Source organism: Miniopterus schreibersii (genome assembly GCF_964146895.1).
Source record: "Miniopterus schreibersii genome assembly, chromosome: 10".
Classification (NCBI taxonomy): Eukaryota; Metazoa; Chordata; class Mammalia; order Chiroptera; family Miniopteridae; genus Miniopterus; species Miniopterus schreibersii.
Window position 1 is genome coordinate 22,798,167 of NC_138110.1, and position 26,496 is coordinate 22,824,662.

A 26,496-nucleotide genomic window follows, 5' to 3' on the forward strand; every position below is an offset into this window, starting at 1 on the left:
GCCCAAGGAAACCTGGCCAGTTGGCAGCCCGGAGGCCTCTAGTTCATGTGACCCCACAGGCTTCTCTTTCTCTCTGAAAAGCTGTGGAGTCAACAGAAGGCTTTAGCTCTCATCGCTGCTCCTGCATCCAAACTAATGGGCTACTAGATTTAAGTCAGAAGCTGTCCCACAAAGGTAAGAAGAAATCACCCTGGACCTGAGTGTGCGCTGCTATATTGTCTATGGAAACAGAAGGAAGGGCTGAGTTATGAGCTGTAAAAACCTTGGCAGGGCCCAGTCAGGCATGGCTCAGCAGTTGAGCATCGACCTAGGATCCAGGAGATCACTGTTCGATTCCTGGTCAGGCCACATGTCCAGGTTGCGAGCTCAATCCCCAGGTGGAGGTGTGCAGGAGGCAGCCGATCAATGACAGCTCTCTCATCCATGATGTCTCTCTCTCTCTCTCTCCCCCTCTCCCTTCCTCTCTCTGAAATCAATAAAGATATATTTTAAAAAACAAAAACAAACCTTGACAGGCTCTAACCAGTTTGGCTCAATGGTTAGAGTGTCGGCCTGTGGACTGAAGGGGCCTGGGTTCGGTTGCAGGCAAGGGCACATACCTCAGTTGCAGGCTTGATCCCCTTCCCAGTCAGGGCACATACCGGAGGCAACCAATTGATGTGTCTCTCTCACATTGATGTTTCTCTCTCTCTCTCTCCCCCCCCCCCCTTTCTTCCTTTGACGCTCTTTGAAAAGTAATGGAAAAAGATATCCTTAGGTGAGGATTAAAAAAAAATTTAAAAACCTTGACAGGCAGGAGAGTGGATGCCTGCCCCTCCCCTGTGTGAGAGCCAGAGGACAGAACTTTCTACAACATAGACAGCCTCCCTCCCCTCCCCAAACATCTCCATCTGTGGCCAGACGGTCTGTGTGGGTGAGCACACAATTCATCCGGGGACCTCTGTCCTGACCCAGTTCCCAGCGTGCATGTGGGCGTGTGTGGGCCCGTGTGTGCGCCACCCCCAGCACGCATGCACACCCCACTCAGTGCAGCAGCAGCTCCCTCTGAGCTCTTTAGTCCATGGAAATCAGGACCCACGTCCCTGTTATCCATGTTACAAAAGAACACAGGTTTGTCACTTTACAAAGAACCACAGGATTCTTTGGGCTCGCCATCTCCCCATGATGTCTGATATCAGACAGAATTACAAAAGCCTTGTTTCTGTGTTTCTTTCTGGTAACACGCCAGCGATATGAAAAAGATGTGTCTGTGTAAAGGAGAGAAATATGAACACAGAGAACATGGGAGTCTGGGGGGAGCAGCCTTAAGGGGCCAGTCTCCTTGGGACCACGAAGCACTCATTTTGATCATTCGATTTTTCATGCCTGTCTGGATAAGAGCAAAAAACAAAAAATCAGCCTCCTTCTTTCATTCTCAATAGCTCTGTGCCCATCACAGACACCCTTGTTAGAGCTTCTAAGCGGATTTTCCAGGCAAAGCGAGAGGCTCTTCAATTACTCCCTCTACAAACCTGTCCTCTGGGCCAGGCCTGAAAATACTACTTCTAATCTTGCAGTATCATGGCAAAGGTTCTAGCTGCTGCTTGACAGAGCACAGCATCCAACAGGCATGATCCCTGTGATGAATAACTTGCACTCTGAGTTCTGAAGCCTCTGATTAGTGGGTACCAGGCACCTGCACAGGTGAGAATAAATACCATGTGGCGGCCATAGGGGACGGGAAGGGCGAGATATGTGCAAAGGAGATTGTTAGCCTGGCATTTTCTCGGCCATGTGTGCAAGTCTCTCCTGAACCTTTGGGGCCTAATTGCTAGTCCTTGGGCGCCTGGTGAGAGGGAATGGAGTAAGAAGCCAGGACTAGGAGACACCCCAGATCATGGGTGAAGATGACCCCTTTTGCCACAAGGCTGCCTCTCAGAGGAAGAACCAAGGCAGGGGCCTCAGTGAGGGTCCTGGGAAGGGCAGGCTGCTCCCACCCCCTCTGGTGGAGACAAAGGGAATATATCCTCTTTGCAGCAAACCTCAGGCAGAAGGGCAAAATCCCAAGTTAGAGAGAAAATCAGATGGAATAAGTGGTTGTCCCACTTCACAAGTGAATGGAGGCTGAGCTCCCTTAAAGGGCACCCCTGATGAGTTCCTCACTCACTGGTGTTCAGGGTGTTTGTTGGCTGCAGCATGAAGGAGGGACAGTCACCCAGAGCTGCTGCTGCTTCTTGAGGCCATACCATGTGGCAGGCCCGGTGCCTGTAGCTCTCACAACTCTGCAAAGTACTTGTCCCCATTTCACTGTAGGCAAAGCAGAGGCTGGCAAGGGTGGAGAAAGCAGAGGCTAGCAAGGATGGGGCCTCTGCCCATGTTCAACAAGTAGCAGGTGGTGGACCTGGAATTCAAATGGAGCTCTGGATGGTTGCCAAAGCCACTGTCCTGCCACCACGTGCTGCTAGGATGCATGGACTTAGGTTGGGATTTGGAATTCTATTCACAAAGGAATTGGTTAATGCTGGGACTCTTAGTCATGTTTCTGCTGCACACACGTTCTCTATCTGAAACAGAATTCCCTCTAGTACTAAACTGGGCACAGTGGGGGACATAAAGTGACAAGGTCTGACTCTTGCTTTCTAGTAATTCACAGTTGATTCAGGTAGAGGAACTCTTTTCTGAGCCACAGAGCTTGGAGGGAGTGTCATCTTGCCCTGGTGAGAATGAGGCAAGTCGATAGGGTTGACAGGTGAGGCCAAGGCTCAGGACCTGCATTCCTCTCATGGCAGGAGCTCTATGAAATGACCGTGTGGACGGGCGATGTGGTTGGCGGGGGCACCGACTCCAACATCTTTATGACCCTTTACGGCATCAACGGCAGCACAGAGGAAATGAAGCTGGACAAAAAGAAGGCCAGGTATCCAGGGGCCACCTCTGCCCCTTGCCCCTCACACATCTAGTTGTCCACTTTCTAGCCCCACCCTGCCCTCAACCAAATGAGTTGAAAGATGACTTGAGAGGAATCTCCAGTATGTGATATGAGCTCAACCAGGGACTGCTTGAATACCTCCTTCAGTTTCCACGTGACCAGAGGGACAGACTGGGCTTAAACTGGAGCAGGAGGGGTTTAGGGCAGATTTTAGGAGAACATTTTTACTTTTAATAATCATAAAGTGCACATGAGCAAGTTACCAACAGAGATTAGGCTGCACTGCTCTATGCCCCACTGCCTTGAAGACTAGAAGTTAGTTCTCGGTTTGCAGCATTTGCAGTCCCAGCCCCCGTGGCTGTGGCCTCTGTTTTTAAAAATATGTCTTGTATTCAAGAAGGCATGGCAATTGCCATGCAATGTCACATCTTCAGTGCCACCTGCATTACCCCCAGCATCTGGAATCAGTCAGCAGTCAAGCAATCAGTGAGCATTGAAGGCCGCATTATATGTGCAGCACTGTGGGAAGATCGTGAGGAGTAAGGATAGAGCATCTCTGAGATGATGAGGTCATTCAGCAGGAAAATTGTCATAGCAACAAAAGCAATGCTACTTTCTACTTTCCACTCTCGGGCCACTGCATTCAGTTGTGCAGACTGCATATTAAAAAATGTGAATGGCACCATCTAGAGTTGTGCAGTGCACACCCTGCCCCACCTTTTGTGGCAGCCCTGTAAAGCTTTGCAGGCATGAAATTCCTCTTACATTTCAAGTTGATTTCACATCTGTTTGGTCCTGTGACACTTCAGTGAGATTGCAGGGCTAGTGTCACTCTCCCCAGACTACAGATGAGGAAACCAAGTGTCAGAGAGAAGCCGGGCCTGCTTAGGTGGCTAACAGAATGAGATTAAGACCCAGAACTGTAGGTCTTGATTCAGGACCATTTCTACCAGTCAAACTCACTTAACCCAGTGTTTGGGGAACACATCTGGGGTGCAAGAGACAGGCTATTGGGGAGTGAGTGGGAACTGAGAGAGGCTGAGTAAAAGCCTGTTCTCTCCTTACCCTGAATCTGGTCTGTGACACTACCTGGGCCCCTCACCACAGCCAGCTTCCCTTTTCCATGCCCCTGCTCTCCACTCCCAGATTTGAGCGGGAGCAGAATGACACCTTCCTCATGGAGATCCTGGACATCGCTCCCTTCACCAAGATGCGGATCCGCATTGACGGCCTGGGCAGCCGGCCCGAGTGGTTCCTGGAGAGGGTAATGTGTCTGCACCCTCACTCTCCTTCCACCCACAGCCCACACCTTCTTCCTGCTCCTTGGGTTGTCAGTGAACCTTGATACAGTGCAAATGTCACCTTAGAGGGTTATTACACAAACCCAGCCTGTACAATCCAATAGGCCCCTTTGACATGAATTAATTCGAGAACGTAGTTTTATTTCTTTGTGTCCAGTCAAAATGGAATCAACTGCCAGAGAACCCAGCATGCACTGTAGCAAGCAGAGACTTGGTGTGGGCTTCTTGGAGGAAGTGAGTTGGGAGGAATGAGAGAGGAGCAGCAGGAGCTGGGACAGCAAGAGGCTCGCTCTGTGGTGGGACCTTTAAGCAGCACAGCAAGGGAGCATTGGTGTCCCTGTGATCACCCAGTTAGGTGGCTGCCTCTTTCTCCATCTTGGACCTCTACTTCCCCTGAATCAGTCCTCTCATCCCCCATCCACCGAAGACCCTCTGTCCCAAGCCCCCTTAGGGTCCCACACCCCTCTTCAGCCATTAGCGGATTTTTCTTGAGCCAATAATATGGTGCCCACTCCACGGACAATCTGGCCAACTTCAGTGCACTAGTTCCAGGTGTTTGTGGCTGACGGTGGCTTGGTTGGTCCATTTTCTGTCTTCCATTCAGCAAACATTTCTTGTGCACAATCTGGGAAACATGTTTGGACAAATTGTTTATTTCCAAATCCCTAAACTAGGGTAGTCATGGTGGGGGTTTCAGAACCTGAGCGAGGCACACAGGGCAGGGTCTTTGCCCAGAGAGGGTACTTTCCACGTGCCTGGAGTCAGAAGAACTCGTCTCAAAACTGGGATTCTGGGTCCTTGGGGTTCAGCCAAAAGCATTGAATTTGCCGATGGGAGGCTAGTGGAGGTGACGGAGGGTGTTCCCACACCGGGTCCTCTCACCCAGATCCTCCTGAAGAACATGAACACTGGGGACCTGACCATGTTCTACTACGGAGACTGGCTGTCCCAGCGGAAGGGCAAGAAGACGCTGGTGTGTGAGATGTGCGCCGTCATCAACGGGGAGGAGATGATGGAGTATACTTCTTACACCGTCTCAGTTAAGACCAGTGACATCCTGGGTGAGTCAGGGGTCCCCTTGCCATCTTCCATTCCCACCTCCCACTACCCTTGCCCCTCCTCAAGTTCTGGCTCAGGCCCTGGGCTCTGGTCAGGACTTTTTTTTAGATGGCCTTCCAAAAGTTAGTCAATCCAAGTCCTTTCCACAGTGTGTCACTTGCTGTCTGGATAGAAGTGTTTCCTCTGGGTGACTGAGTTGGCTCTTCTCCTTCCTCGGAGCAGTGGGGGAGAACATTATCGAGCAGCATGGTCAGCACTTTTGAAAATGAAGCTCGATGCAAAGGTCCTGTCTTCCTGCTGCCTCCCAATACCCCTCACCCAGGTGCCCTGCGTCTCAGACGCCCACGGGTTCCTTCCCACGTCCCTGCACTTGCCAACCATCTTCTGTGTGCCAGTTTTGGCCTAGGGTCTTAGGATGGAGATAGGGCTTGGGCCCTTGTGAGGTTGCTTCCTCATGGTCATGGAGCAATGACAGTGAGGCTCTATCAGCACATGTGCTGGGAACCCAGAGGAAGGCACCTTACCTAGATGGGGATAAGGGACAAGAGTCATGGAGGGCTTCCCAGAGTTGGTGCCAAAGTCTAGGCCAGAAAGCCACTGAGGCAGAAGGGACACCAGAGGGAAGGCCTTCCAAGCAAAAGCACTATTGTGTGTAAAGGCCTGGAGCTGAAAGGGAACGCACTCTCATCATGGAGGCAATGCCTCCGACTTACCCCCCACCCCACACCAAGCCTGTTCTCCAGGAACTATTGCAAGGAATCTGGCACACTCATTTACACTGATTGCAAATGGCTACTTTAGAATTAACCTGTTAGCCCTGTTAGGCCTGGTAGTTTGCATTTTCAACAGAGAAGCATTTAGCCAAAGAAATGAAGCTCTCATGGTAAAATCTCAGGCATAACAGATGGGTCCATACAACTGGTGAAGTTTGTTTTGGGCACCTGGTGAAGTTTGTTTGGGGCACCTCCCTTCTTCCTTTTCTCCTCACAATGGAACCTTTGCTCTTTTTGCATAAAGTTCCAAGTGTCTACCTGTTTTCAAGGCCCTCCATCCCCTCATGATGCACTCTCAGAAAATAATTGATAAGTTTATCAATAACCACAGTTTTTGATACACAGGGTGTGTATCAAATAAGCTCCACAGGGTCACCTCTTCCAGAAGCATTTTCTTTTTAACTGGGATCAATACCTCTATTTGGCTTAAACAAATGATATGAACTCCAGTGTAGTATATCAATGAGAGGTAGGTCTGGGGAACAAGAAACTTTCCTATTTCTTCTGAACTCACAGCGTGTGGGAGGAGGCCTGTATTTCTACACTGTAAAGCCAGTCTACATGGCATGCCTTGTAAGTGTGGGCGTATTTCCCCAAAACTAGGTGAATTCTTGTACTAAACCATTTACACTTGCTAACTGGGACTCCAGTGAGCCCACCAGCATGTACAAAGCCCAGAGCTAAACGAAGGATAGAGTAGGAGACCCAAGAGCTCCAGGACACTAACCAGCCCTTTCCAACCTCACCTTGGTCTCACTGACTCTGAACTTGCCCATATGCATGCCTGGCTCCTCCAAGGATGCCAAAGCAAGAGGGCTGAGTGTCAGAGAGGCCAGCACCCAAAGCCCTTGTCTTTTATGCTCACAGGTGCAGGCACTGATGCCAACGTGTTCATCACCATCTTTGGGGAGAACGGAGACAGCGGGACCCTAGCCCTGAAGCAGTCGGCCAATTGGAACAAGTTTGAGCGGAACAACACGGACACGTTCAACTTCCCTGACATGCTGAGCCTGGGCCACCTCTGCAAGCTGAGGGTCTGGCACGACAGCAAAGGTACCTCCCACTCAAGGTCAGGGTGGTGGAGAGGGCAGGCGTCAACTCTCCGCCTGAGCCCCTCCCCAGGGTGGCAGACAAACTAAAAAAGTCTGATTGCCACCATGTTGATGTTTCCATCAGTTAAAAGAGCCAATGTTTCTGGACAAGTTTAAAGATGAAGCTCAGTTCCTCCTGCTTTCTCTCAGGGTGATGAATGGTTCTTAGTTTTCTGTGACATTGGAGCACTGTCTTCCTAGTTCAGACATAAAAATTAAGAAAAAGAAAAAGGCTATATCACCAAATTTACTTCCCATGGATTTTCTATAAAGGATTGTGCTTGTTTATTTACAGTGTCGAGTCTAAAATTAGTCAGATTCACTTATAAATACAAAGGGTGGAATAGGATATAAGCGAAGCGAGAAATTTATTTTGAGCTTTGAAGTACCTGAGAAAACTTAGTCACATCTGTATGTGATGAAGTTCATGGTCTCAATGTCTCTTTGGTTATACTTTTGTTGTCTTCAGACCACAATGACCTTTTTTTTTTTTCCCCTCGCCTTGGGCATTTAAGTTCTATTTTACTTAATTAGAGAAGAATTGTTAAATACTAAATTTTACCTCTTTGAGATATACTGCTTTCTTAATTCTTACTGTTCTAATGCACCCTCCTATCTTCCATTGAAACTAGCCTCTGCAAAGCTGTCTGCTCAAAGCTTTCTCCAGTATTTCTGAGTCTCCCCACAAGGTGGCCCAAAGCCTTTCTGACTTTGTTTGTCCTTACTTCTTCCAAGTCCTACTGGTGACCACTATGTCTGTTGTGGTGACTGATGAAACCCGGCTTGGCCGTTGGAAACCTCTCTTCCTAAAAGAGCTGGACTATTTTGCTTTAACATGGGTTAGACAGTTAAATACTTTCCATAACAGAGAATAAGCTTGAATTAGGCACAGAGAAAATAGCCAGCCTTCAGAGCAATAAAATGACAAATATTTGCACAACAGTCTACAGTTTTCAGATCTCAGTGTGTCCATTTAGTCATTCATTTGGCAAACATCTACAATGTTCACTACATGTCTGATGCTCTGTTAGGTATTAAAGATAGAAACATTTGATCCTGACAACATCTTTGTGAATTACTACAGCAAAACCACTTTGCTATCTCTCTTTTCTACAACCAGAAAGTATGGAGTCCCTGTGAGGTTTGAATGTCTTACTCAGGAACACACATCAAGGACACAGGATACAAAATCAACATCCTGAAATCGGTGGCATTCTTATACACCAACAATAAACTCTCAGAAAGAGAAACTAAAAAAACAATTCTATTTACCATTGCAACTAAAAAATAAGATACCTAGGAGTAAACTTAACTAAGAATATAAAAGACCTGTACTAGGAAACCTACAGGACACTGAAAAAAGAAATAGAGGAAGATATAAACAAGTGGAAGAATATACCATGATCGCGGATTGGAAGAATTAATATCATTAAAATGTCCATACTACCCAAAGCAATTTATAGATTCAATGTAATAATTCCTGTTAAAATACCAACAGCATATTTCACAGATCTAGAACAAACATTTCAAAAATTTATATAGAACCAAAAAAGACCCCGAATAGCTGCAGCCATCTTGAGAAAAAAGAACAGAGTGGGAGGGATCACTTTACCAGACATCAAACTGTATTACAAAGCCACTGTAATCAAAACGGCCTGGTATTGGTACAACAACAGACATATAGATCAATGGAACAGAACAGAGACCCCAGAAATAGACCCACGCCATAATGGTCAGTTAATATTTGACAAAGGAAGCAAGAGCATCCAATGGAGTAAAGACAGTCTCTTCAATAAGTGGTGCTGAGAAAATTGGACAGGTGCATGCAAAAAAATAAAACTAGGCCACCAACTTTCACCATACACAAAAATAAACTCAAAATGGATAAAAGACTTAAATGTAAGTCATGAAACTATAAAAATCCTGGAATCCTGGAAGAAAACATAGGCAGTAAAGTCATAGACATCTCATGTAGTCAATTTTCACTGATACATCTCCTAGGGCAAGAGAAACTAAAGAAAAAAGAAACATATGGGACTACATCAAACTAAAAAGCCTCTGCACAGCAAAAGAAAACAGCCTCAAAATACAAAGGAACCCCACGGTCTGGGAAAACATGTTTGCCAAGGATGTATCTGATAAGGGGCTAATTTCCAAAGTGTACAAAGAACTCATATTACTCAGCAAGAGGAAGGCAAACAACCCAATTAAGAAATGGGCAAAGGACTTAAATAGACACTTCTCCAAAGAAGACATACAGATGGCCAAGAGACATATGAGAAAATGCTCAGCTTCACTAATCATCAGAGAGATGCAAATTAAAACCACAATGAGGTATCACTTCACACCTGTCAGAATGGCTGCCATCAACAAATCAACAAACGACATGTGCTGGCGAGGGTGTGGAGAAAGGGGAACCCTAGTACACTGCTGGTGGAAATGCAGACTGGTGCAACCACTATGGAAAACAGTATGGAGGTTCCTCAAAAAATTAAAAATGGAGCTGCCTTTTGACCCAGTGCTTCCACTTCTAAGAATATATCCTAAGAATCCTGAAACACTAAGCAGAAAGAATATATGCACCCCGATGTTCACAGCAGCACAGTTTACAATAGCTAAGATCTGGACACAGCCCAAGTGCCCATCAGTAGCTGAGTGGATAAAAGCTGTGGGACATTTACACCATGGAATACTACACAGCTGTAAAGAAGAAGGATCTCGTACCCTTTGGGACAGCATGGATGGACCTGGAGAGTATTATGCTAAGTGAAATAAGCCAGGCAGAGAAAGACAAACATCACATGATCTCCCTTATATATGGAATCTAAAGAACTTAATAAACTGATTAACAGAAATGATTCAATGACATGGAAGCATGGATCAGACTGAGGAATCTCAGAGGGATGGAGGAGGGCGGGTTGGTGGAGGGGGAGAGATTAACCAAAGAACTTAAAAAAAAGAAAGAAAGAAAAGAGAGGGACACAGCCAAGACAAACCCAGGTCTTCTGATGGCAGGTCTGATGCCCGTCCTGGTTCACCATGCTGTGTGCCAGTCCATCCTGCCATGCCATTCTACACCCTCACCCAGTCACTGTGCCAGTGGGTCAAAAAAGATGAGGAGATGAGTGCAGATTCTTCTACCTCTGTTCACTGTGTCCCCATATAGGATTGTTATAACCGTGTATGGAGGTGTCTTATGTAGAAAAGGGTGTAGTGGATGGGGGTGCTTCTTCCTCCCCTGTCTATTTGGATGTCATTATGAGTCTACGGGGGGAAAAAGTACTTGCAGAACATTCTCAAAATATCCCTAATCAATCTCTCCTTTTTCCCAAGAAGGTAACAAAACAAGAACCCTGAATTTTTTCCCACCCTCTCACCATCCATTGTCTTAGGACTAATAGCAGGTTGGGTGGTGGTTGAGAGTCTGATGCAATAACAAGGGTCATAGTCATTAAGACCATCTTCTGCTGCAGATAGCTCACAAGCTCAGGATGAGCCTCTGCCCATGACACTCAACAAATGGATCAGTCAAGACAATCACTTCAGTATTTAAATAGGCTGCCAGTGGCTCAGTAAAACTACCGAGCCCCATTGTGTGTGTCACCATAAGCCTTATGAAAAGGATTTAAAGGATCAGATTAATGGTGGGGTGGGAGGGGGTCTGCCAACCCTAATATCCATTGCAAACAGTCTCCTGTTGCAGTGTCCTCACCAAAGGCAAACCATTGTGTAGGAGTATATTCCCAGGGATTGTGCCCCTGCCAAAATCAGAAAGAAGCACATTGTACCCATGGGCTTCCAATCCTCTGCTGGGCTACCAACACACACCAACAAGATATTAGTACCCTTGAGGGCAGAGGGCCATGCAGAAAGAATCTGCCTCAGAATTTGCTGCTGGATAGAAAAGTATTCAAGGCCACTTGTCCAGGATAAAACACACCAAATCAGAATGCAGTCCCATCAGAGAGCCTGATGTCAGCAGGGTTAGCTGCAGCAGCTTAAAGTCCAGTGAGGCCAGGTGATCCAGAATTATATTCTCAAAGTGATAAACTCATTGCTTTAATTTTTGCAGCTGGGGCCTCCGTAGTCCTGCAGACAGTTAATTGGGGCTCAAAAGCCAACTATATTCCTCTACACAGAAAAAAATCATAAGAATCTAGACCTAAAATCATCATAGACTAGTTTCTGTCATAGCTCTGGACTTGTCATATAATTCCAGCCACTTGGACCTCATCCAACTCCCACCATGCACCCTGCAGTGATTACATCTCCCTGTTTGTGATTAGCAAACTCTGAGTCCTCACCTCCTCACTGAAAGTTCTTCCTATTTCCTTACCTAACCAGAACCCCTCCCAGAACAGTCATCATATTTGTAACTACATGCTTATTCTGTCTCCTTTATCTGACTATCATCTTCTCGAGTCCCATTGTCTTCCTCATTGTTCTTTCCCTAATATCTACCACACTGCTGTGATATAGTAGGGACTTGATATAGTTTTAATAGAATTTATTTATATCCCTGTTTCAGTCCCTCAGATCCATTCCTGTCTTTTTATGACTCAGTCACAGGGAACCTACATTTCTCCAGACTGAGTTTTTCCTTGTGCCTTAGGACTTTCAAAAATTGAGTTCCTGGCCATGAACTTCAGGGCCCTGACTAGGTCCTCTAATGCTGGTGTCAGTCTCTGACACTGACTGTGTGCATATCTAGACTTTCTCAGTTTTCTTGATGTATTTTTCTTCTATGCAAAAAAAAAAAAACCAAAAAACCAACAATTCCTTTTATCTCATCACTGTCAAAACCCTGATGGAAAGAGGTGGTTCAGCACCATGGACAGCTGCACACAGTTCTTTAGTTGCCAGGCTCTTCAAAGACCTTGATCCCTCCCTTGGAAAGGCCAAGACTATGGGATTGCCTTGGCCTCGTAATGGCCCTTTGACTTAAAGAAATTCTGAGTCATTGATATTATCTCTTCCCTTTGTAGGCAGAGAAACAGTCCTCCTCCGGTTCAGCCAGACTTTGGATCTGAAAGCAGAACCATGTCATTGGCAGGGAAAGGAACATTTCGGTATCCTCATTGAACCCAGGTGGTTGGGATATTAGCATCAGGAGAGGAACAGGAAGCCCAAGTTCTGTGCCTAACTTCCTCTTTACAGTAACTTTCTCCTCCAGGGATGGAAGTTTAAATGTTAATATAAGCTAAGACAGCTAAACATGTCCTTAAGTGCTCTCTATGCCACATTTTTTCATATTTAGTTTAAAATATTCAAGCTACATTATGCTTCCCTTGCCTAGAAATTTATGAGGACAACTATATTTTGTTTCAGAGTTTTCCACACACAAGAAAGTTATGGATCCTGAAAAATTACTGTGTAAGTCAGGTTACAAATGCTTAGTTAACTTAATAGCATAGCAATCTCTCTTTCCCTGAATCTACCTTTTAATCTTTTTTTGTTTATCCAATATTGGTTCTTTTTTTATTAAAACATTTTAAACATGTACAGAAGTGAAGGGAATATTATAATGAACTTCCACATACTCATCACATAGATTCAACAGTTATGATTTGTCATACTTGCCTTTTTACTTTACTTTCTTAGTTTCTTTCTGGTTGCTGGAAGATATAAAATCAAATTCTAAACCTCATGTCATTTTATCCCAAACCTAATTACCATGTTTCTCTTTTTAAAATGGACATTTTCTTATGAAATCACTGTGCCATTTTTACACTTAACAGTGTGTGTGTGTGTGTGTGTGTGTGTGTGTGTGTGTGATCCAATTTTCATCCTATATACAAATTTTCTTAATAACATAAAAATGCCTTTGTACTTTTGGTTTTACCTGAATCATTATGCAAACAAGGTCCACACAATACATTAGTTGTTATGTCTCCTTATCTCTTTTAATGCAGAGCAGTGCCTACTCCCTTTATTTTTCTATGCCATTAACTTGTTGAAGGAATTGGGTCCAGTGAGCTGTGGAATTTCCACATTCTGGACCTGTTTGCTTCTTCCTAATGCTGCCGCCTCTTTATTCCCCATATTTTCTACAACCTGGAAGCCAGCTCTCAAGGTTTGATTAGATTCAGGTTCAACTTTCTTTGGAAAGTATACTTCATAGGTGGTATCAGAAGTACTTTAAAATTGGACCTGTGTACTTCATATTACACCAGAGCAGTCCCACTCCTATTGATACTCACATGGAGTAGTGTATCCAGGGACTGTCAGCCTGATTGCTCCATTGTGAAGTTCCCCCATAAGTCTTCATCTAATGGCTTCATCCAGTGATGATCTATTAGGGTCACAAATGGTGATTTTCTAATTATCACTTCTTATCCACTTATCAGCTAGAATTCTGTTAAAAAAAAAAAAAAGTCTCTTGGGCTATTTGATTACTGTGAAATATAGTTCATAGAGGAAAATCAAGATAAATGATTAATCCTTCCCTTTAATTCTAGTTATACAGAGAGCTCTTATAATACTGAACAAATTATAACACAAGAGTGTTTATTTTCTAATTCATCTTGCTCTTCTTGCTTCCTCTGAAATGAATACTCTCCTGAAATGAAGAATTTTTTTAACCACAAAATGAATTTATATGTTTTCTCTTCACTAATATAAATTCATAGAAATGTGAAGGACCTCAGAAATAATCATCATCATAACCTGTCACACCACTGGGATTTCTCCCTATGTGTGGCCCTTTGGCTTTTTGAGTTCTCAAGGACATTGAAGGGTTGAGAGTAACTGAACCAGTGCGTGGTGCACACAGCATGCGGCGCACAGAGCAAATGCACATTGATTCATACGTGATGGCTATAATTTGAGGGGAACACTTCTAAAGAAATCCCTGCCAATTATAGTGGAAGCACCTGATTACTTGATATTAGGGCAATATGTGTCAGGTTTAGCAACACACCCTAAAGAAATAGCAGCTTATGACCCCTCCTGTGATTGTCAAACAGCAAATGTTCTCAAAATCATAACATATTTATTCAACACTCATTCAGCAAATACTACGTGCCAGTTGCTATGCTGGGGGTTGGGGAAACAAAAACAAGTAAGACCTGGTCCCTGCCCTCAAAAGCTCATGATCTGGGGAAAGAGGCACATGTAAACAAGGTGGTCAGGGAATGGCCAAGGCAGCTTCAGGATGCTGTGGGAGCAAGGAGGACACCTGATGCAGGCTGAGTAGGCAATGGGGAATGTTCAGGAAGGCTTACTGGAGGAGGTGATGCCTGAACTGATTCTATAAGGATAATGGGTGTGAGCAAGGTGGATACTGGTGTCAAGGAGTCATAGGATTTATCCTTCAACTTTATGAACTCCAAAAGGTCTATTTCTTGGGTCAGAGACCCCATTGTAAATCTGAGAAAGCAATGAGCCCTAGTCCTGGTAAAATGTCCCTGTATAATTAATTATAGCACAATTTCTCAGTACCCATAAACTGCTTAAATCCCATACACAAATCCTCTAAGGGTTCATGAACCCCAAGTTAAGGATTTTTTTTCAGGAGAATTATATTCTCTGGGCTACAGGAGCCCTCAGAGATCATCTAACCCAACCCTAATTTCATCAAAAAGGAGACCAAGGCCCAGAGAAGACAAAGAACTTATCCAGGATCAAGCAGCCAGAGAGGGCTGGGGGAGTGGAAGTCTGAGAGGGAAGGGGAGCACATTCATTTCCTTGCAATCTCTTTCCCACAGGAATATTTCCAGGATGGCACCTGAGTTATGTTGATGTTAAGGATAACTCTCGTGATGAGACTTTCCGCTTCCAATGTGACTGCTGGCTCTCCAAGAGTGAGGGAGACGGACAGACAGTTCGAGACTTTGCCTGTGCCAACAATGAGATCCATGATGAGCTGGAGGAGACCAGTACGTGGGGAAACCGGTGGGCTCAGCCTTGCTGTGATGCCTGGGCTGAATCTTCAGCTAAATGAGAATTAGCTTAGGAGGGAGGTGGGAAATGATGTTGACAAATCTAAAGAAGAGACTGTTACAGCTAGAGGGGAATCAGATGCCCAATGAAGGGAATACTGGTGGGAAAGTACATAAGTAAACCCCGAAGTGTTGCTTGATAAAACCCAGAGCAGCCAAGATACTGGTACCAGATCATGGCCCTGAATCTCAGGGACTAATTAAGTAGGAGCAAAATCCACCGGAGACAAGTTCACCCTGTCCTGAGGGCTGAGCTGGGAAGTTTGGTGTGAAGCTCTCTCTGGTTTATTTTTATATCATGGACTCCATCCAATTGATGCCTGTGGTAACAGCTGCCAAATCGAGCCTCCTTGGAAACAGAATGTGTGGGGGGAGCCAACATCTTCATCAGCCACTTTCTCTTTGGTGCTTTCCTCAAAGGATATTTAAAGGGAAAGAGTAATTGCTCCATAAGGTGGGTGACCATCAGGGAGTAGGGAGGTGTTTCTTCAATACAAATGCCAGTGTCTGGGTCCAACAGAGCAAAGAAGGCTTATCAAAGGCAGAGCCCAGTGTAAAGAAACTATTTTCCAACCTTAGTTATTAACATAACACTAGCTGTAGTAAGAGATAAACCCTAAATCTCAGTGGCTTACCACAACAAAATTTATTTCTCACTCGTGTAACAGTCTGGTGTTGGCGTTTGGCAGGAAGTCTTCCACACTGTGATTCAGGGACCCAAGCTCTTTTCATCTGTGTCTCTGCAATTTTCAACACCTGGCTCCCATATTTCTTGTAGAAGGGAAAAGAGAAAGCTTACTCCCTTACCTTCTCTAGCACAGGGACTTACTTTGTGCTGCGAGAACTAGTCATGTGGTTCCACCTCGATGCAAGGGCACCTGGGAAATGTAGTCCCTGGCTGGACAGCCCTTCCTAGCAAACACTACACTGCTGAAGGAAACATGGATCTTTGGTGAAAAGCCACCTACCCATCTCTGCCACGCCATCTAAACTACCAAATGACGAAATTAACTTCTTTGAGAGGTACTGAGCACTGATGTCCCTGGGAGCATTCAAACGAGGGCCAAGCACCCATTTGTCAAGTTATCTGTATGAAGATTCCTGCACTAATTTAGAGGGTGGACTCCCAGCTGCTGTAATTGCATGTACTGAGGAGTTACTGGGTGCCCGGTTTTAATTTAGCTGCTACAGTAATGCACACTGCTTTGTGACCCCTAGCTGATTTGTATCAACCTTTGTACATGTGTTAGTCTCTCTGCTCAACTGTAAGCTCCTAGAAGTCAAGGACAGAATCACTCGTGTCTGCAGCCCTCTGCAGCTCTGTAGGCTTTGGGACTTAACAGGTGTGCAGTTAGTTAGTACTCAGTGAACAGAAGAAGGTGCACTCCTTCTCCTTAGAGCCTCACAATCTTGTTAGAAGGAGAAACTTAAGCCCCTTATGCAATAGGAACACTTAAGCCCCTTACGCAGTGCCCAGATGAGCAACAGAGGCTCCTCAGGCTATTGGCGTTCAGGGGAGGAGAGATTTGTGAGGCTTGGAGCATAATCACTGAGTCTGCCTCACAGATTTCCTGCCTAACAGCTGCTAAGACCTGCGGGATTTGGGTTGGCAGGGAGATTGCAAAGGGTAGGCCGCATGTGTGTTAGTTCTAGAAGGATGCATATGAACTGGAGATGGGAGAGCAGGGGCCAGAGCCCAGGAAACACCGGATCAGTCTGTCTTTACAAGGAGCCTGCAGAGGGCATAGTGGCACCCTCTTACACTGCCCATCAGAGGACAGACAGCCACCTCTTTGTCCTCAGATGGAAGTTCATCCTAGGAGAACCAAGGATGCAGCTAGAGCCAAACAGCCAACCCTCAGCTACCTTTATTTAACCATTTGGCAAATACTTATTGAGCACCTACTAAGTGCCACAGCTTATTCTGAGTTCTGGGAACACATTAATGAATAAAACAGAGACCCTGCCCTGTAGCACTTACATTCGGTGTCTGTGACCCAGGGGGCACCTCTGGGCACCCAGCTTGTGAAAACAAACACCCTCTCCCACTTGAACAGAGTTTCGTATGTGGGAAGCGCCCCACACCCCTGTTTCCCATTAGGTCCTCAAGCCCCACTCCCTCCCCATGAGCCAGGGCACACCTCTTTCTCATGGGTAAGGAAAACAAAAAAGCCAGAGAGGTGAAATGACATACCCAAGGCCCATTGGTAGCCAGCAGGACCCAGGTGACCTGAGTCCCAGCCCAGGACTGTGAACCACCACAGGGAGTCTTGTCAGGTTGAGCCTGGCTGGCACTCCAGACTGATGGATTGCCCCAGTCCACTTATCCCCCTATTTCCTGCCTCTACCTCTGATGCTTGTTAGCAGTTCTGGAAGCTGCTTCCGGCCCTCTGCAAGCAGGTGTCACTGCACTTGATTCTAATGTGCAGCTGAAGCTGAAAACCAGTGGCAGTCTTGAAATAATACTGACGTCTAGGTCCTACCCCTAGAGATTCTACTGTAATTGGTAGAGGGTAAGGCCTGGACAGTAGGATCACATGCTCCTTTGTGCACGCACACACATGCGCACACGTACATGCATGCATACACACGGACATTCACACACACCTGGGAGGACATAAAGGTCTCTCTCATTGAGACGTCCTCCACCAGGGCCCATGCTTCCCTCTTTACAGCTCCCCATTTTCTATTCCCCCTCTCTTGAAGCCATGTAGGCCTGTCATCAGCCCAAATACAGTCCAGCTGATGGCCTGCTCCCCAGGGATGGAGATGTCACTGCTTTACCAAGCAGCTGTTAGAAAACAAGTCTTCATATTCATGTTCTTGACGCTTCCATCCTTTGGCAGTTCCAATGAGGTCAAGCAGAAAACTTCAGGAGAGGCTAGGACTCTTGGTTGTACGTGTCTGAACCCCAGCACTAAGCTGGCTCCAGCAAAATGGGTGTGTACTGGTTCCCAGAACTTGGAAGTCTGAGGTGGAGCTGGCTTAGACTTGGCTGTCGAGAGGCTGAGCGATTTCAGTGTTGTCAGTGGTTTTCAGTGCCTCTGTCCTCCTTTTCCCCTCACAACTGTTTCTTTCTCCACATCGTGGGAAGATGGCTTGCTGGCCACCCCAGCCCCACAGCCTTCTAGCTCAACAGCCTCCATGGAAGGGAAGAGAGTGTCCCCCAGAGGAAGATTCTGATTGGCCAGGCGAGGACTCTCAGCCCCATCCAAACCACATGGCAGGAGCTCCCAGAGTAGAGAACGGTCCTGACAACATGAGGTGGGGAAGGTGATCAGGCGTAGTAAGTGCCACATGCCCTCTAGAAGCCCAGCTGTCCTCGCCCTGCCACTCCTCCACAGCATCACGTGCCCTGCAGGACAAACACCTGCTTATTCAGCAGCTGCTCACACGACATGGCATTGGCTCCTCTCAGCATATTCTGGATTGCTTGTCCATCTCCCTCTGCAGATGCCATGCCCAGAGCACAGGCAAGATGTCAAGGGCGGTCTTCTCCCCGCTCTCTTGTCCTGCCACTTGAGCCACACTCATGCGTCCGGAGCTCGCTATTCTTTGCCTATGATCTTGCTTTGCATCTCAGGGGGTCATCTTCCTGGAGAGCCAGGCCCCCCAGCGTCTCTGGAAACCTGCTTCCTGGAGGCAGCTGTGGCTGTTGCTTCATTCCCAGCAGCTACCATGTTCCTCAGGCAAAGAGGCTGCTACTATAAATAAAAGGGAACATCATTCTAGCCCCCAATCAGGGCAGGTTCTATTTATAATGCCTCAATTGCGACCATTTTAACCTGCCCCCTCCCACGCCAGGTTTGGTCTAAGATCAAACGTAAGACTTGGAGGGAGCAGCCCTCAAACTCCTGCCCTGATGGTGGGTGCTGCTTCCGCTCCGCTGACCCTCTCCCACCTTCTCCACTGCAGCCTACGAGATCGTCATAGAAACAGGCAACGGAGGCGAAACCAGGGAGAACGTCTGGCTCATCCTGGAGGGCAGGAAGAACCGATCCAAAGAGTTTCTCGTGGAAAATTCTTCTAGACAGCGGGCCTTTAGGAAGTAGGAAAAGGGGAATGGGGGTGGGTGGGCTGGGAGGATCAACCCCAACAGTGGGAACATAAGCATATTAATGGGCTTAAACTGCAGGTGCTTATTGAGTACCTACTGTGCGCTGACTCCATGGGAGCTCCTAGGGAACAAAACAGGAGATTTATAAAGGGAAAGCTAGGAGGGGACTGCCATTTAAAGAGAGCTCACCATAAGAGACTAGAACTTAGTTATTCCAGCCACACACACACACACAAATGATAATTCCGTAATGTGATTGAGGTGCTAATTATCACTGCAATGGCAATCATAGTACAATATATGTTGTGAATTTAACGTGTTGTACACCTTAAATTTACACAATGCTATATATAAAATATAGTTCCATTTTTTAAAAGTTAATGGAAAGCTACAGCAACAATTAATTAATTGACTGATTAAAGAGACCTCACTATGCAGCAAGACCTAGAATCACTGCAGACATCTTCTGTCCCATGTCCACCCAGACAAGGAACTCACAGTCCAGTTGAAAAGAAAGACATCCACCCATAAAATTGCAAAAGAATCATAGAAGACAACATAGAATTAAGTTCTAGTGAGAAAGAAGAAGGGAAGAGAGCCTCTAAGATTCTTTATAGGAAACTCAAAATTGAGTCTTGTGTAAAGGGGCCTCTAGTCACCACTCCCGGTTGGCAGACACACCCTGGAAAATCTCACCTCCTCCCCTATATCGGAGCCTCCTCTGAGCTGCTCAGATGCCCACATCATCTCCCCACTCTCTCCAAAATCACTTAAATAAAGTTTCTCCCTTCCATAACCCACTCTACTCTTATTTAAACTCCCTCTATGTCAGGGTGAAGTATGAACTCCTTTGATTGGCACTTACAGACCACAGACTGCTGCACCCCACCTCCTTCCCATTGCATTTCCCTCACTGAACCCAACCTCCAGCCAAGCCAGCACTCCCCCAAGAAGTGTCTGCACCTCCCCATCCCACTCTTCCCATCCCATGGCTTTGCCAAGTCGGGTCCACGTCGGAGGACTCTTCCCTCCCTCTCTCATCCCACCACCCCCTCATCCAGGGTCCAGGGCCTCACCCGCCTCTCAACTCCTTGCGTTGTTACCATCCACTGGGACCAGGCAGTAGGCAGGGCTTTTTAATGGTGACAATTGTCTTCTCCCAAACGAGTCTGAACCCCTCAAGGAAGGAGGCCTGATGTGAGCTCTTGCTTGCTATTCTTTCCCTATTCCTCAGACCAAAGCCTGGAACACAGTAGGTACTCAATAATTGCTTCCTTCCTTCTGTGGGCATGGGTAGCTTTCACTGGCCACATCTTTATGTCCTGCAGGGGGACCACAGACACATTTGAGTTTGACAGTGTCTACTTGGGGGACCTTGCTGCCATCTGTGTGGGCCACCTTGCCAGGGAGGAACGGTTCATCCCCAAGAGAGAGCTGGTCTGGCATGTCAAGACCATCACCATCACGGAGATGGAGTACGGCAATGTGTAAGTATGTGCCCCCGGCCCTCTCTCCCAGCAGGAGACTGAGGCTGGACCATGGGCAAGACAGCATAGTGCAGGGAGGTGTCCCCTATGAGGAGTGTCAGGCAGGCGTACCGGTCTGGAGCTATCTGAACCATAGGCCTTTTATTCCATGGACTCTTTGGAGAACACCGAGCAAGTCAGACAGTGCCAGACAGCAGAGACTTTCCCTCTCCTCCCCTCCCATCACTGTGTAATGACAAAGAAATACAGTTTTGAAGCCTGCTGCTTCCATGGTCATAGTGAAAGGCTGCCATCTATGTGGGCAGGGTAGGGACAGGGACAGCTGGGGTAATGTCAGGGCCCACCTGCCTCTGAAGACCCTAAATAAGGAGCTTTGCATTTCCCCAGGGCCTTCCTGGGGATTCAGGCATTTTTGGAGGATTAAGAGTCTTAGTTACCTGGGTAACCATCCACAGTTATCAGTTTGTCTAATTAAAACCACTTGGTAACCAGTTGGAGACCAGAAAGAGCCTGAGGTTCTGGAAGGCAGGAAATATACTGCAAAGGAACCAGGGGAGGAGGAAGGGGAAGCTAAGGGCAATGCTTGCCTCAAGGAGGGTGAGCCTGAGGAGTGAGTGAGAGCCAAGGTCACAACTCATGCTGGGACACTCCCCCAAAACTGCTGCTGATCCCTCAAGACCTTTGTGTAGACTTTTGGGGCTGGCCCTGCCCATGGCCACACCTTTTACGATAAGCACACTAGACAGAAGCAGCAGCCAGGTGCAGGTCTGCCTTACCCAGGCAGGGCCCTCAGCTGCAGGCTCCAGCCTTCAGGAGCCCAAGCATCTCAATGCAGTCTGTCCATGCTCAACCTGAAGCCTGCAGACCCCTGGAACTGGCCCCCCTTTGGGAACTGGGCAGGAAAGGGTTCTGACTTTGGGACTTTTCTCTTAGCCAGCTCAGGCTGCCATAACAAAGTACTTAGGACCAGGTAGTTCAAACAACAGATATTTTTTTATCACAGTCTGGAGATTGGAAGTCCAAGGCCAGGTTGCCAGCATGGTTTGGGTTCTGATGAGGCCTCTCTTCCTGGCTTGCTGCATCCTCACTTGGCAGAGAAAGAGAGAGAGCTCTGGTGTCTCATTCTCTTCTTTTAAGGGCGCTAATTCCATCTTGGGGTCCCCACCCTCATGATCTCATCTAAGTCTAATATCTTCCAAAGGCCCCATCTGCAAATACCATTACATTGGAGTTAGGGCTTCAATATGTGAGTTTGAAGGGGACACAATTCAGACTATAGCTGCTTCCTTCTGGGGCTGCATTGCTATTTGTTGCTCTGTTAGAGGAGGACCAGCTGGGGTATAAGAGATCCTGTAGGAGTCACTAAGCATGGCTGCTTGGAGCAACACAGGTGAGGACTTGAGAGCTGGGACACAGAGGTCTTAGAAGAGTCAGTGACTCACCCAGCAAGCCAGGGTCAGGTCAAAGCATCTTCTGCAACCGGTTACTGTCTCCCAGCCACAGGGAACATGGTTGTTGATACTGCTCCTCCGCAAACCCCCAAAATAAACCAAACAAAACACTGCTAGATGATACAATAATAAAATAAAGTGGTCATCCCTTGAGTTAGCTTTAAATGGACAATGTTGGCTGTGAACAAGAGACAGCCAAAGATCTCAGCACCCGCCGCACCTTCCGGTCTCGGGTGGAGGGGAAGCGGAGGTCCAGCCCACCGTCCTGGGCTGAGCTGTGGGATTTCTCATCCAGTGGAAAGAAGCCGCCGCTCCCAGGGAAACCTCTTTTCCTCCACCTTCCAGAGTGTGGCCTTTTGTCATTTGTCCATTTGTTAGTTTGTTGACTGATGGGGAGCAAGGGATGTCCTAAGGGCAGGGCTCTTCCAAAAAGGGAGGGGGGTGCAGGGAGTCCAGACCCCTAGATACTAGAGCTGCCATAGGTAAGCTGTGTGGCCTCAGGCAATAGCCCATCACCTCACTGTGCCTCAGTCTCTCCTTCTGGGAGGCGATCTGATGCTCTCTAGAGTCTAGAGGTAGGGGAAACACAGCAGGGTGCCAGTCTGCAGGCTCTCAGAAGTCCTACTCTCACCCACTGCCTGTGTATGTCTCAAGCCTATGGTTTCTGGGGAAAGACAACCTCTCCCCCAGAAATATCACCTCCATCCAGAAGGGGGACTGCAGGCACGTTTAATCATTGTGACGATTGGCATGTCACCATTTTAGCACGTACTGGCATTCTGCCATTATAAAAGCCACTACATAGCCCTGTATATGCATCCATAGTTCCTTCCCAACCACCACATTAACTGTAATGTTTGGCTTTCCATGAGCTGCAAATGAATTTAATCTCAAGTTCTTATGGACACGATAATCTCAGATCTTCATCTTCCCACCTTTCCCAGCTCTGGCTCCTCAGCAGCAATGTGTGTTACTTCTCTGACCAGTTTGTTCTTGCCTGTCACTAACATCCTTAGGATTTTGGTGGAAGGACACACAGAGAGGCTTGTGTTTCTTTCTTTAAGACTCAAAACAGCTTCATTGTCCTATCCCAATATCATATATATATATATATATATACTGCATAATCATTATAAAAATTCAAATAATACAAAGAGAGAGTGTAAAAGATTCCCTAAAGCCCCACCATCTGAGGCAACCGCTGTGAGCATTTGGTAACTTCATTCTCTCTGGCATTTTCTAACATCTCACGTACACACTGTTCACAGAAGTGTGATCATATTCTATGTGTTTTTTCATATATTCGGTTTCTTTTGTGTTCGTTTCTGTGTTTGCCTTAACTCTTGCTGATGCCCTTCGCCTCCTTTCCAGCGGCAACAACCTGATGCATGTCCTCCCCCAGCTAGAGGTTTGACTCCACAAAGCCCTGAGGTCCCACGACTTGGTGATCTTATAATTATGTCTATTAGAAAACATCTCCTTATAGCTACACCAGGGAATATTTTTCAGCCATTAGAAATAATGAATTAAATATGTACCAGATGACTTGGAGCAAGTCCCAGGAAGGACTGTTGAGTGAGAAAAGCAAAAGATGGGAAAACGTGTATGGCATGATGCCGTTTTGTAAAGGGACACTGACGTCCCACGTGTGTCTATGGGTGTGGGTCTGGGCAGGGTTGGGTGAAATGGAGGGGAATTCGGCAAGATCCACCTGCAATTGTGACGGGTTATCTGAGGTGACCATGGGACGCTGACGTGGAAATGAGGGAGAAAAAAGGAGCTACTGCCAAGCAAAATGGAGTGAATTTAGAAAAACATGCATATGATCACATGATTTGTGCATTTATATAGAATTATGTATATTAGTGAGCATATGCATAAAGAAATACACTGTAAAAGAATCCTTAAACAAAGAATGCAAGTGTCCCACCCACTAAGAAAGTGTGCTTCATAACAACAATCCAGACTTATCAAGATAAATTGGGGGAGGACAGAACTCCAAACAGAATAAGGATGTCCTGTGAAGGGTCTTTAAATAGCTGGCTCTTCAGCAGCCGGGCAGGCTGGCTCTAGGCCCCGGCTCTGGGCCCCGGCTCTGGGTCACCTTGAGCAGTGACGTCCCTTCTCCAAGCCTTAGTTTCCCCATCTGTGAAATGAGATGATGATGCCTGCAACTCAGAGCTGTTGTGGGAGCTAATGAGATGCAAGAATGCAAAGCCCTGGCATTTAGTAAGTTTACAGAAAACCAAGTGTTTTTGCTGTTCTGGATTTTCATCTAAAATGGGTTTGATTTTCTACCCTGGGCATGCCCTCTCAGGGCTGCATTCCTGAATTCATTAGCCAGTGCCAGAATTGTTTATTTACAAAGCTGTTCAAAGTAGCAATTAGGAGTCAGAAGAAACCATAGCAGTTTAATCCAAACCTCTGCCAATGGGAAAAATCAAAGTCTGGGTGGGAGATGTGACTTGCCCAAGGTCACACAGATAACAGGGCTGAAGCAGACTCCAGCAGGCCTCCTTACATCCTATGCACTGTTTTTCTGCTGTGCCCTCTGACTTCCTCCCTGGTAATTATTGGACTCATTGCCAAAATTGGGGAGGTATGGGGCTAGGGAGGTGTTAGGGAGGGGATTTTCTGGTCCAAGACTATTTCTCTTGGCCCTGAACTTGCTTCTGCTTGTGGTGGCTTCTTCAGTAGGGGACTTTCTCTTAACCCTTGCACTCTGCAGTCCATGAGCATGTGTACACACACACACACACACACACACACACACACACACGTGCACACACACACAGTTCAACTCAGCCAAGTGTGAGGAATTTGGGAGCACATTCCATAGCCATGTTTCCACTTGGCTTTGGCTGGGATTGTCACTCTGAATCCTGCAGCTGCCTCTGAAGGTGACAACATCGGGTAAAAACATTCACCAGTCCCTTTGAGGGAGAGAGGGGATCAGCATAGCTGGTGTGGAGTGAGCTTAGAGGAGAAAGGCAGGTGACAGGTCAGAAAGATAAACACTGGGAGGATGGTGAAATCAAGTAGGGTCTTGCAGGCCTTTGTAAGGTGGCGATTTTTATGAAACCTAGGAAGCCATTGAAGGGTTCTGAGCAGAGGAATGACATTCTTGGGCTTATATCTCCACAGGGTCACTGGGCTGCTACATAGAGAACTGACCATAGGCAACAGAAGCAGGGAGACTGGGTGGAAGGCTGATATATTCCAGGTGGCAGATAGTGGTGACTTGGACCAAGGGGCAGCAGGACAGATACTGAAACACTGCCCACTTTTCCAGGAGAGCTGATTCTCCTTCTGTTGTAAAGAACAACATATTGGAATTGGCTGGTGGATAAGATATGGAGTGTCGGGTAAAAATAAGAGGAAACATTTTTTTAAAAAAGGCAACTGGAAGGATGGAGATGCCACTCTGTGAATGTTAAGATAAACAAGACTTACTCCTCATGTTTTAATGAAGACATTTCCAGCCCCCATATCCTATCACCTGGGAAGGAATCATTTATGAATGTCCAGGGGTCCTGGGAAAGGGTGTGAGCCTTGGCTGGTGTCACTGAGCTTCCCCACCCCCTCCTGCCCCCAGGTACTTCTTCAACTGTGACACTCTGATCCCCCTCAAGAGGAAGAAGAAGTACTTCAAGGTGTTCGAAGTCACCAAGACGACCGAGAGCTTTGCCAGCAAGGTCCAGAGCCTGGTGCCGGTCAAGTACGAGGTCATTGTGACGACAGGCTACGAGCCAGGGGCAGGCACCGACGCCAATGTCTTTGTGACCATCTTCGGGTCAAACGGGGACACGGGCAAGCGGGAGCTGAAGCAGAAGATGCGCAACCTCTTTGAACGGGGCAGCACCGACCACTTCTTCCTGGAGACGCTGGACCTGGGCGAGCTGCGCAAGGTGCGCGTGGAACACGACAGCAGCGGCCACTACTCGGGCTGGCTGGTGGATAAGGTGGAAGTCACCAACACCAGCTCCGGAGTGGCCACCATCTTCAGCTGCGGCAGGTGGCTGGACAAGAAGCGCGGAGACGGGCTCACCTGGAGAGACCTCTTCCCTTCCGTCTGAGGGCTGGAGGCCCTTCCTCCCAGCTTCTCACCAGCTGCTCCCAGCCGCACCTTCCCACCCCCACCTTGGCTTCTGGCAGCCTTTTCCCAAAGCCTCCTGGAGCTGAGACTGGGGACCAGAAGATGGCATGTGACACTATGGACCAGAACTTCACGGTCCTTCGGAGACTAGTGGGGTCCTGCCCCTCCCCAGTCTCCTGGACCTACAGGAATCATCAACACGTGTCATAATCCATGACTGCACAAAAATAATTCTTTGCATTTTCTTTTCCAATAACAGCGGTGACCAGGCTGAGACTGCTGCTGGGTATGGGTGGGAAGTTGAGCTTCACCCAGGGGATGGAAGTGAGGAAG

General features: G+C 47.0%; 1 protein-coding gene across 3 annotated transcripts in view; it reads left to right on the top strand.

Annotated features, from left to right (window-relative positions):
• The window catches only part of LOXHD1 (lipoxygenase homology PLAT domains 1), a gene marked incomplete at both ends in the record, with an annotated part of 135,828 nt that extends 109,685 nt beyond the window's left edge, over positions 1-26,143 (top strand). For all 3 annotated transcript variants that reach the window (XM_081150176.1, XM_081150177.1, XM_081150178.1), the window contains 8 exons: positions 2,769-2,896; positions 4,055-4,172; positions 5,096-5,270; positions 6,909-7,094; positions 14,839-15,009; positions 18,988-19,120; positions 20,458-20,616; positions 25,663-26,143. In XM_081150176.1, the coding sequence (XP_081006302.1) occupies positions 2,769-2,896; positions 4,055-4,172; positions 5,096-5,270; positions 6,909-7,094; positions 14,839-15,009; positions 18,988-19,120; positions 20,458-20,616; positions 25,663-26,143 (1,551 nt within the window). The remainder of the gene's footprint in view (positions 1-2,768; positions 2,897-4,054; positions 4,173-5,095; positions 5,271-6,908; positions 7,095-14,838; positions 15,010-18,987; positions 19,121-20,457; positions 20,617-25,662) is intronic.
• Positions 26,144-26,496: the final 353 nt, after the last annotated feature.